This window comes from Cyrtonyx montezumae, unplaced genomic scaffold, assembly GCF_038088225.1.
Source record: "Cyrtonyx montezumae isolate F1298 unplaced genomic scaffold, pur_monq_1.0 scaffold_2, whole genome shotgun sequence".
In the NCBI taxonomy this organism is placed as follows: Eukaryota; Metazoa; Chordata; class Aves; order Galliformes; family Odontophoridae; genus Cyrtonyx; species Cyrtonyx montezumae.
Window position 1 is genome coordinate 16,315,474 of NW_027071936.1, and position 12,775 is coordinate 16,328,248.

General features: G+C 41.3%; 1 protein-coding gene across 2 annotated transcripts in view; it reads left to right on the forward strand.

The window, feature by feature from the left end:
• The window catches only part of GRID2 (glutamate ionotropic receptor delta type subunit 2), a 637,449-nt gene that overhangs the window by 581,639 nt on the left and 43,035 nt on the right, over positions 1–12,775 (forward strand). For both annotated transcript variants that reach the window (XM_065736492.1, XM_065736493.1), the window contains one exon: positions 405–571. In XM_065736492.1, coding sequence (XP_065592564.1) covers positions 405–571 — 167 coding nt within the window. The remainder of the gene's footprint in view (positions 1–404; positions 572–12,775) is intronic.

Here is a 12,775-nt window from a genome sequence, read left to right on the forward strand (position 1 = left end):
ACTTCTCCCAGTGCAAATACCCATCTTCCCTCTAAATGGTTGTTTTAATGGTTTGAAGGAAAAACTTGGCGCAAGATTTGGGCGGAATGTAACACTGATGGAGGAAGCCTTATGTTTCTTCTTGTTCTCAGAGCGAGGAAAGTAAAAGTTTCCTGCGTGGAATTGTGACGCTGATGGCATGTTGCTCCCTGATCACGTTTCTTCCATTTTTGCTGAGTTGATCAACCAAAGCACCATATTGTATCGGTCAAGATGCATTTTTTGTTTTGACGACTGCGGGGCACTCAAACATCAGTCTCCTTAAAGAACAGACTGTGCCAGAGCTGCTGCCGTTTTACAGTGCGCCGCCCATGCCCTTTGGTCTTGACACCCTATCATCTAAGATCTTGTTTTGTTTACTGCAGGTGAAACATGGGAACTATGCCTTTGTATGGGATGCAGCAGTACTGGAATATGTGGCTATCAATGATGGAGACTGCTCATTTTACACAGTCGGGAACACTGTTGCGGACAGAGGATATGGAATTGCACTGCAGCATGGCAGCCCCTACCGAGACGTTTTCTCACAAAGGTAAGGGCTCGGAGGAGAAGCAGGTCCTAAGAGGAGGTCTTTCTGAACTGCTGCCTTTTCTTTTAATTCAATTTTCTGTGAAAGGGAAGGATCTCGTCTTTGCTGCGTAGACATTCATTTTTTCAGTGTTATAGTTCATTTTCCTGTAAACTTCAGTAAATATGCTCCGCACTGCATTTATTTGGCTTGCTCTTGTTTCTCTTGGAAAACATTAATGAGAGAGGCTAAACTTCATCAGCTGGAAAATGAGGAAAGACTTGATGCATTTGTTTTAGATGAACAATAATACAGTCCTTATAATCCAATAGTACAGAAGCCTTTTCTTAAGGAGAATAAGGTAAACGTGGGTGCTAATGGGAAAACTGAAAGGGATGAACAAGTGCATCTGATGTTTCAGAGAAATGACCTGTGTCAGAACCCAGAAGCTTAGTTGCTGATCTCAAAACTAATGAGTGTCCTGAGTTACAAAAATGAGATGTCTAGACATACTTACGCTATTGTGTTGCTACTAGATTCTGACGTACTAAATTAATTGCACGTTTTTTGTCTTTGCAATGTTGATGCTTCATTTCACTATTGATTCATAAATTACGGAATCGCAGAACTGTTTGGGTTGGAAGGGACCTTTCAGATCATCTAGTCTCAAACCTTTGCTTTAAGCAGGGGTACCTCCCACTAGACCAGGTTGCTCACAGCCCTTTCCAGCCTGACCTCGAATGCTTCCAGGGAAGGGGCGCCTACATCCTCACTGGGCAACCTGTTCCAGGGACTCATCATTCTCACAGTGAAGAATTTCTTCCTACTTTCTCGTTTAAATCCACCTTCTGCCAGTTTAAAGCTATTTTCCCTTGTCCTGTTACTTCACGCCTTTCTAAGACGACCCTCTCCAGCTTTCCTATAGGCACCCTTCAGGTACTGGAAGGCTGCTGTAAGGTCCCCCCAGGTCCTTCTCTTCTCCAGACTGAAGAGCTCCAGCTCTCTCTGCCTGTCCTCGTAGGGGAGGTGCTCCAGCCCTCTGATCATCTTTGTGGCCGTCCTCTGGAGCTACTCCAGCAGCTCCACATCCTTCTTGTGTTGGGAGCTCCAGAACTGAACATGGTATCAATATATGTGTGAAATGTAACATAAGTGACCAGAGATTTTCGGAAAAGTAATATCTGTGGCCTGAATATCAGGAGAAGATGTAGGCTGATCTTAATATCTTTCTTGATTCTGGACCAGTTCTTTCAAGCCAGTTTTTAATGGTTCGCATTAGATTCTTGTAACAAAATTTTACAGTCGCTGTGATGGAATTTCTTACTGTGGATGAGGCACGTGTCATGGAGATGAGCTTCATTCAGGCTCTTGCCTTTGCCTTCAGTCTGTACTTCAAAACAGGGGAAAAGGTAATCAATGTGTAACAGTTTGGTAATTCAGAGAAGTCAGTCTGCTCACGCGCACTGCATGAATAGGGGAAGCTCGAGTTCTTTAAATCCTGTTCCATTTTGGGAATCATTTGGCTGATTTTTATTTTTTTGCTGATGTAGCAAGTAACATAATACCGCAGATCACAGGATCAATTATATGTTTAATTTCATTAAGTATGTATTTGCTTTATGTGCTCCAATTAAAGGCAGTTATTTACTGAATACTTTAATATTCTGACCGTGACCAGGCTGAGTCTATCAAATGTCTATGTAACTTTCTGGTTTTCCATACAAAAGAAAGTAGCAGAATTTATTCCTGTAGTCTTCCAGCTGCTAGAGCTCTCAGGTGCTAGTCAAGGTGTTCAGTCATGCTCTTCGAAGGATCCATTTTAGTTTCCTAAGTTGTCTTTATTAATAAATATGATGAACCTGCCAAGTAGCATGGCATAGCTCATACCCAAACAGCCGAGCTTTCCTTGTCCTCCTCACCATTGCTATGCTAGTCAGGGTGGATATAACCAAACTGCCCCTTTGTAATGATTTCTGACATCAATTCTGGAGTTACTGTAGGTCTCAGTCCACAGGGGAAATGGTCACATCTAGTTCTGGTGAAAGATGATCTTCTCTACTGCAGTACTCAACACCTGGGAAAACTGGCTTACACCTTCTGATGCCTTCAGGAACTTTTGGATCATTAGTCTGTGCAGGCATGACATTTCCAAGTGTAACTTTATTTCATAACAAAATGTCAGCGTATTATATTTTGAAGGTGCAGGAAAGCAGAAAGAAGCATAAAAATTTGCACATATATAGCTCTTTTTATCCAAGGATCTTTGAAGCAATATTTAAATATTGCCATCTCTCAGTGGAAAGTAAATGCCATTTCCATATAATTCTTATGAAATATATGGCATAAGAGGACATAAATGAATTCCCAAGGTCGGATGATTTTCCCTGGTGGAATTGGGGATCATAGGTACTCTGGCTTCCTCATTTTCAGTTTCCCGCTACAGTTACGAGAGTTCAGGCAGCTGAAGAAAGGGATGATTTGTGAGATCTCTGGCCACAAGAGGGTCTGGATAGATATGCAAAACTCATCGCTGCTGAGAAAATAACTCATCGCGTTATCAAGACTAATGGCTGAACAGAGAAATTGGAATTGGCTTGAAGTTAAACTGCCTACCAGAGAATGTAGAAAGCCTAAAATCTATGCTCTGCAAATGTCTGTGCTGCCCTTGTATTTTTATTTCTGTGTTATAAGAGCTTATTATATTGCATTTCTAATTACGTCCATAAATATAAATTTACAGTTTGAATCTGTGAAACACTATATGAGAAACAAACACATGGAAGAGAAAGCGTGCTTACAAGGTAGCTTACAAAGGTGTTTCGTTTCTAAAAACCTTTCATTATTGTTCCTTATGATTGCTTCCATGTGGTTTTCACAAATCATCCTTGCTTTTCTTCCTAATGAAAAGGCTAAACAACCTCTAGCCTGCATACTAAATAGAAAGGGAAATAGATTTCGCTGGGTGGGATTAGCAGACGTTCACACAAATATTTCACGTTCTTTATCGCAGCAGGGAACTGGTTTGAAATACATTGACATTTCTCAGTCTTTCCCCAAATAAATATATTTATGTGAAAATGCAGGGCTTCTCTTTTATGAAATTTCTTATAAACCCATAAGCTGCATGGAGTTAAATCCCTAGAGGGTCTAGCAAGATTACAGGAGATTTTGATCTCAGAGCAGGAAGCCTGAGCATGAGTTTAAGGCTTTGAAATAACTTTTCTGAACATTCAGGCCATTTCCAGAGAAATGGGAAGAGAGAGAGAAGTGTAAATCCTCACCCCTTCTCTCGCAGGCTACAGGCTATGAGTTGCCGTCATGAGAGCACTGTGGTGAGCTCTAGATGTATTATATGTTCGGAAATCTCAAACATCTGGGGTGTCTGCTGTGTCATTCTCCAGCAGACTGACACAGAGGCTGCACGGCCTGGAGCGTGGTGATGACAGTATGCATGCAGTATGAACACAAGTTCATAACTTTACAGGTGTAAAGTGATGCCTCTAACCTTCACGGGGAAGGGGGAGTGCTGCCACGTACTTGAACTGATGCAATTTAAACTCCGAATTTTAATTACAAATGCAAGCTTGATGAAACTCTGAATAGGGTTATTCTCTCTATCCTGGATGAAATCTAACATTTCAGGGGAGAGCAAAATGTTTCTGATGAGTAGAGTTATGTCATTAAAGATGCGATGTCAGTATACCTACAAAAAGGCTTTTTGTGGGTATGGTTTAATGTAACAGAAAGGCAGCTGGCTGAAAGCACTGCAAAGGAACTGATCTTGGAGACCTTTTTCTTCCTTGTGCAGGAGGTCTCTCCTAGGCCATAACTAAGATGTGAGCCACAGTGAGCGGTTTGACTGCAGAGCGAAGCTGCCCTTTTAATGTCTTGGGATGAGGAGATGGCCTTCTGGGTCCCATGCAGTTGCTGTGACCATTCTGTCAATTGCTGCTTCTGTAGTCAGATTCAAGTTCATCCAAAGAACAGTGTGCAGCTGTAGCACCAGCAGTTTAGAAAATGCTGTGGGTAACATTTGAGCGATGGACTTGCAGCATCCTGATGACTTCATTCACATGTCAGATCTTAACAACTGCACCTGGCCATGCTATTAGGCAGCCAGTTGATGTCTGCGAGTAGATTGCTGTCCTCTTGTCTTTGTCACTGCTTCACCTTCAGAGCACCAGCAGCCTCCATGCAGCGTGTCAGTTTTCTCTATTTCTCTTTTAAAGTAATGACAGGGGCTTTAATAATACGAACTCCCAAATTTTGTAGGAGACTTTGAAGAGGATGTGTTATTTGATTTGTGAGGAACAGTGTGCTGACACTTAAATTTGACACCTGTTGAGTCTTTTCAGTCCTAAACTCTGAAAATTCCACTGACCCCTGGGAGGCCTAAATATAATTGTGAGCTCTTTCAGAGCAGTTCGCAGCATGCCCGTGCTGCCTGTGGTGCACCTGCAACGGTTCAGGCATGGTGCTGGGGCCTACGTTCTGGAGTGATTGAGGAGGAGGTGATGGGGAAGCACTCAGATTCTGTTCCCGTTCCCCTTCATCTGCTGGAGAACTTGCTTGTTCTGCTGTCCTTGTCGAAGCAGCATATTACGGGCAGAGGGAACGCTAATTTCACACTCGTAGGAGGCCAGCCTCTCACTTAAGCAGCTCACAGCTGTCAAGATGCAGTACCACTGAGAAACTGAGCCAGAGTTGTGCTACATTTCTTGTATTTCTAGAACATCCGTGTGTGTTCTGCCTCAGTGACTTCACTTAAAAAAAAAAAAAAAAAAGTAGTGACACGGTGACAACAGAAGAGGAAAAAAAAGCAAAATTTCCCACAGAGCCAGTAACGTGGGACTCAGCTCATTGTTTGTCAGCTGTTTCCCGAACCAGTGTTGACCCTGTCTGAATTCCCAGACACCTAAATTTGCCTTTGTGTCCAAAGGAGAAGCAGCAGCCACGCACCTCCTGGTATTAATTTATTAGGGGTGGGGTATGCAGTGGCATATTGCATGACAGGCACAGCCACCGTGTAGCTTCTGCAGAACCTGCAAATTTAATTTGGCGTAAATCATGAAGAATCTGTGTTTCAACCAGTGAAGTGAGTCATTTCTTTCTGCTTCAAGAAGAAAAAAAAAAAAAGAGTCTTATAATGATTTCCCCACGACAAGCTCTAAGACACGTTGCTAGCAGCAAGTTGTTGCATTTTCAGATGTTCGGAACTTTGAAGGTAAGGAGGAGAGAGCCAACATGCACAGTTTGACTTCCCCTTCACAAATCATTAGGGATATGATTTAAATAAAATGGGATGGGTTTTTTTCTTGTCCTTTTTTATCTCATCAGCAAAACTCTGAGGTTTAGAAAGTTCCTGCCCTCAGTCATAAATATGTGTTCTTCCTGCCTCCTTGCTCTTAATTCTCCCTGCTCAGGTTTTCATTCTGTGTCTTGGAGGTCACCGATGTCCAAAGACTACAGCGTAGAGAAAATTACTTCCTTCCTGTGTACCTTCATTTCTGTTTTTGAGACCTTGGGACCGTGTACTCCTTTCTTTAAGGGAACTGCTCCCCCACTTACGTTTGCCGTGGAAATCCAAGTGCATGTCCCTTACTTTCTAATTTATCCTTTCCTAGATATGGGGGATTAACTCTCCTAACCCTCCAGCGGGCTGCCCGTAATGATCTAATTGTCCTTTTCATACTTAAATACCGTGATCGTCTGAAGAACAGATGCCTGAGTAAAAGCTAAGGTTTGTTTTGCCTCCATTGTTTGCTTAGAATTGTAATGCTGTTGCAAGCTGCGCTTTAAAAAGTAGTGGAGGAGCTAGTAAAACTCCTCTCTCCCTTGAGCGTTTTTATTCTTGTAGAAAATTGGGAGAATTATTGGAGTTGAAGCCAACCCTATATTTAAATAGGATCTTTTTAATTCTTAGAGCCTGTCCTTAGACCGTGTTACAAGCTCATGTAACTGAAATTAAGGTAGAGGAAAAAATGAAAGTTTGTTCCAGATTTCAGAGCAATTTGACGTGAGAATCCAATGCTAATTAATTCATATACTGTCGCTGTTAAAAGAAGAGTTAACTTTGAGGTAGCACATAATAAGAGTTTTGCAGATTAGTAGGATGTGAAGAGAAAACCCCCGTAGTAACACCAGTGTAATACATATTTATCAATCATCACAAATAACACATTCCGTCTTAATTTTATAAGTGCACTCTTTAGGCTCGTCAGAGCGAAGCTAGGAATTACTAGGCCTCAAAATACATCTACCTTCCTCGTTCCTAACTCACTTCCTCTGAGATTAACTGCAATTGGCCTCCATACCTTGAAGGTTTTATTTCCACAGTAAATTCATTATTTGAAACTGAGAGAGATAGAAACAGCTATAGAAACTCAGACTTTAGCAACTTTTTAATATGCTGTAATACTAACTGATGGGGTGAGTTAAAAGATTCTTCAGCAAGTCTGAAATTTATAGCGTGCTCATAATGGAAAATGTATTAATGAAAATATGTAACAGCAGCCAGCAGATTAGTGGGCTTTTAAAATATACTGTAAAATTAATTGATGAGGGTAAGTTAAAGGATGCAGAAGTAGCAGCACTCAGCTTGAGAAAGACAGAAGGGAAAATCCATTAGACCTTGTTGCGTTCATACAGCGTGAGCTATGAAAATTAGAGAACTGCTCATCTGCTTTGTCATGGGAAGGCGCTCCTGTATCTGATCTATATGAAGGAGTTGCTGCTCATTGTACGCAAGGTGCTGTTAAAAAAAAGTAAAATAAGGCACCTTCTTACTTAACTTGCTACTGTTTGCTTTCAAAAAGGGCTCTGCTTCCGAAGTTTCAGAAAAGCAAGCCAGACAAGGTGTTCATAAATCCCCCGCTGCTATCCCTGAGGTATTCCAATGAAAACATTACTACACTGCAATGTGTTAAAATTGCCAGTAGATATCACTTTGCAAGCTATTTCTTAAAGAACTTCGTAGCCTTAAGCACCTCAGACTCGGTTTGTAAAATGACCAGATATTGCCCAAAGAGGTGCATGCTGGCAGTCAGTGGCAGAAGTATTGCTCATCCGACTATCTGGAAGTAACATTTATTGTAAGTTAAGTTGCTCATGTGTTTTAAAGTTTTATAGAATGAGTGCACGGCTGCAGAATCTGAAACAGCTTAGTTATAAATCTGATGACAGTAAAGCTAAAAGAATTCTCAGCAAGTGGCTTCCCCCCGAGACCTTTCCATTTTATGAATTTCTAATGAAGAGATTATGCATGAGGTTAACACGTGCTGTCCTGGAGCACTTTTTAGTTTTTGTGGCCACCTTCTCTTCTGCTCGTGTCCATCGGCCTCAAGAGGAGCAGGTATAAGTGCTCCCCCGAGTACAGTCAGACAGTTGGCTTGCCTTCAGACACTGGGGTGGAGGGTGAGTTCAAAGCTTCCCCAGCGTGTAGGAGGGATCCAACTGAGCAGCAGCCTGGTTTGCAGTGCCACAGATAAAGGCTTAGCTCTCCCACTCCTGTGGCAGCACTGCCTGCCAAAGGTTCCTGCTTCTTGACCTAAGATGCATATAGCACTTGTCAGCCAATTTCAGATAAAATGAGCAAGAGAAGCAAAATGGTAAAGAATAATAGATCTTTCCTAACCCATTTTGTTAGTTGGAATGGTAATTGACCTTTAGCTGGATTATAAAGCTAGTCTTTAGCTGGTCCTGTTTTCCAGATAGAAAGGAAAGTCTTTTGCTTGAAAGTAAAGCCTGTTTTCAGAGCCTGAGATGTGCTCTGGTTAATAGTGAACTTGATGCCGTGACTATTCACACCTATGCTGGGAATTTTATTTCCTAACTCTAGAGGTTTTGGAGGGGTTAAAACAGATCGAAGCAGTTGGTAGTACAGGTCAGCTGGAAACAGTTGGGACTCATGTTGGCACAGTGTCTTTTATGTACTGTACCGAAGCGAGATTAGCCCAAAATAAATCAGGATCTTGATCCTAGCTGTCATAGATCTGATGACTTTTATAAAAACCAGGTGTTTTCCGGAGTCACATTTTGTACTTAAACGTGACTTCGTTCTGCTTTATGGATAAGTGCAAGCAGAAAATAATGATAGTATGGCCAAGGAGGAACTGTGCTTGCCACTTTATTCGTAAAACACTTCGCGGAGTGTATTTAGCAATTTTCCATTGTACCCACCTGCATGCAGAGCTTTCAGTGCAGGGCTCTGATGCTGTATTTAGTTCATACTTTGTTCGGCTAAAACTTCCCATTTGTATGCATTTATTCTGCTTTGTTCATTATGTTATCAGTCACTTTCAATATTTCAAAGCCACAGCAGTCTTTTTCTGACACATTTGTCAGAATGAACTGCCTTGATTGCTGTTATTACAGACTGCAGTTTCTGAGTAAGGGAAAGTCTTATGCAGAACCAGAACAATGACATTGCTCAATAAAACAATAGATTAAACAGGATGAAATGAGACTAAATAGGAGCTTTAAATGACCAGCCAAAAAAGACCAAAAAAAAAAAAAAAGAGAGAGAAGAGGAGTGCAAGACAAGATTTACAATCCCACGCAACAAAATTGATCAGGAAATATCTAATCTTTTTAAGCTGATATTCAAGGTATTGGAAATGGCTTTTTTCTGCTGCCCGGTAGTGAGTCAGTAAAGTATGTCTTTCTTTGACTTCGTGTTAATCAAATGCTGTATTGTATTCCTCTAACGATCACTCACAAGAGAAGGATTTTAATAATCAGTCCATTACAGTCCCGGCACAATATAATGAGGGGTTCTGGCCTAGCCCGAGAGGGTGCTTACGCTCCTGATTAACTTCAAGTCCAAGTGGTAGTAATTTATCATGGCACTTGAGCACATCTCTCCCTCGCATGTGCTTAACGCGTGCAAGGGCTTTGCTAGTTGAACCCAAAAGCCCTTTCAGTTTAGGACCTTGGAGGAATACAGTCATCTGGAGAGGTAATTATCCATTTGTGCTTATTGTAATTATATAATGCCAAATATTTTTTTATATATTTACTACTATTGTCCTCAACTGAAAGAAGATGATAAAAAGAAGCAGACTTCCAAAGCAGTGAAGAAGAGCTGCCCCTGGATGGCCTTACTGTTGTAGATATTACAGCTGTTCTCAAAAAGACAGAGAGGTTTCAAACGTAAAAGGGCAAATAACTTCACCAGCTGTGGTATTGTAGGTGGAGTTCCTAAATATTCTCCAAAAAGTCGTCTGTATCCCTAAAGAGATCTGGTTCCTACAGAAAGCCCACAAGACAGGTAAACTAATTTAAAAAGAAAGAAAAAATCTGTTACAGCAATATTTGCAGAGGAAAGTAGCAGAATGCTTAAGAGGGATTTGCAGCTTTGAGAGCAGGGACTAGGAGTTCCTGACCCAGGCTTGAATTTTCTTGGCTTTGCATGAGAGGAGCAGGTAGTGTGTGGAGCTGAGCCTTGGACTGGCTGAGAAGCTTGCCCTCAGACTTGTTTTATTGTTTGGCTGTGCTAATTTCCTTGGGCTTGGGGCGACTTTACTTAATTAACAAAGGATCTTCAGATCATGGAATTACAACAGATTTATACTGGTTTAGCTGATGGGAAATTTTAATCCTATAAATACTACTTTGGCATAATTTAGATGTAAGTCTTAAGGTTAACATCCCCGGGAAACGTGTAATTTATGTCTTTCTCCTTTTTGCCTGTGAAGTGCTGTGCAAAGCTACAGAAAGGCATCGGCTCAGACAGCGTGCTTACGTACCGTGCAGCAGCCAAGGGGTTCAAAAAGCTGTCAGGGTTCACACACGGCATCTAGTTCCTCTCCATCCTTCCACCATTTCATACAAATCTGGAGGAAAGCATAAAATCCACAGAAGAAAAAACAATTGGAAGTGAAACACTGTTAGACTTCAGAGGAGATGAAATTTGCTGTCATTCTTTACATCCCTCTTACATTAGAAATGCCCACAACAGTTTTTTGTTGTTGCTGAGTGGCCATCATGCTCCCAGTTAAATATATGAGGCCTCAAGAAGTAGAATCTCTGAGCACCGCAGCACTACAGTTGAGAAGCCAGCGCAGCAGTTAATCTCCCTCCTGTCAGCTTGGTTTCAAATTATCAATTGCCTTTTTCCTTTTCTTCTGCCCCAAGTCTATTCTGACTGCAATTTCGGCTAACGCTGACCCCTTTGCCCAGGTTGGTGGAGTTGGGCAAGGGCAAGTTTTTGTCTGCACAGTCCCTTAAAACTGGCAAACTGCTGGCATTTGGAATTGGTTCAGGGTGAAGGAAAAATGATTTTTTTAATTATTTTATTTTTTTCCAGTATCTGGAAGGAAATAGCATGAGCCCTTTCTCTGTTCATCGGGCTGAACTGCCATCATCTTTTTGCTTGTGTTTGAAATAAAGCCTGGGGAAGAGACTCTTGCAAGGCAACTTACGTCCCAGGCGGGCAGGACTGGGAGCTGTGCTCTTTTCAGCCAGCTGCAGACCAAGATTTTTCCCACAATACTGCATTTTAGGTTCAGATTTGAAGATCTGCTTGCTTGAAAATAGGGATGCTTGCTCAGAGGTGCTTCCTGATCCCCACAGGCACTTTCATGCATATTAGCATCACTTTCCAAATAGAATAAAAAGTAGAAATGCTAGCTCTTCATTTGGGCTAGGCAACTGTAAGCTCCTCGCTTAAATGCTTAAATCTTACAGCCCTTTAGATCGCTAGTATACATCTGAAGATCCTTTGCAGCTAGAACTATTGCAGGGCTGAATCTTAATAGTGATGCTGTGTAAATAGCACCATACCTTTATTCGGCAGGAGAAATGCTGCAGGTCTTAATTGATTTATTGATCTAGATAAACAGAGCAGTTTATTTCTACCTGGAGATACCTTCTTAGTGTTCAGTTTGTGATGCTTATGTGTAAAACTTGATTTATTGGTCCTGGATACGACAATATACCCAGCGTGATGCCCATGAACAAAAGTCATTTTCTCCTTAGACCTGATTCTGGACTTCACAAGCTTCTTCCTATACCTCCACTGCTAATGGAAACATTGCACTTGGGCAAAAATGTCCTTATTTGTCCACGGCTCTTTCCAGCAACCTGCATTGCTTTCATGTGGGGCTCCAGCGATTCCTGCCTTGAGCCATAGTGCTTCGACAGCAGGGTTGTAAGAAGCTTTCTTAGCAGTGTTTACTTTCCTACATAATTGTTTCCTGGCTGGAGGCTTATTACCACTCTGAACTTGAGGCTTTCTTTTGAAGAAACTTCAACTAACTTCTTGAACTCGGTTTTAACATAAAAGCAATACATAGCCGAAGGAGGAAATATGATATTTTTTAACTCCAAGTTGGGAAAAAAAAAAACGATGAAATTATCAGGCAATTGCTAGCAACCCTGTCAGTCGTAACTGCTAATCATCATTTCTCCTGTGTTACGAGCCATTTTCACAATAACACTGTAGTTAGCTAAATTAACTATTATTAGCTAGATATTTAGATGTCATTAGAAATTCTTAAACTGAGATCTTTGTTAAAGTTGAAAGAAAAAACCTGTTATTTGATAAGAAGACAGAAATGAATGCCTATACTGACTGCAGAATCGGTAATGATAAAACGAAGAAAGTCTGAATTAAGATGAGGTACGGAATCAATTCATCCAGCTAAACCTAAATTAGATTTTTAGTGACACCACGCAGTTAACCTGTGGTTATGATTATGTCACATCCTTAATTATTAGAACATGGATAGATAAAAATAAGTGTTTGTTTTCATTTACTTAAGATCTTGTTAGATTTTTGTCTTTGGATGGTTATTTAGTGGCAAAGATGAAAAGGTCAGTAAGCTGAAAGCACAGAAAATTGGAAATGTGTGGGAGGAGGCTGCTTAACCCTTTTCACTTTTGTGACAATCTTCCTCTGGCTTTTCCTACAGCCGAATGACTTCTCAACCCTTTGTGTCACAGGATGCTGAACAAGGTGCTGTAATAGCCTTTCTGGCCCTACTCTCTGTGAATCTGTTTTCTTCATTTTTAAACCATTTTTCCTCTGCCATCACACTGCTGCTTTCTTTTCCCCAAGCTTATATTCTGCTCCTTTGAAGCATCTCTCTGTCCTTTTCAGGGCACTTTGGTCATCCTCAGCAGCATATGTGAATGTTTCTGCCTAGAGCATGCATTGCCCTGGGACATCCAGGAATCCTCCAGATTGCTCACTGTCCATACCGTGAACCACAAGAAACTTCATATGAT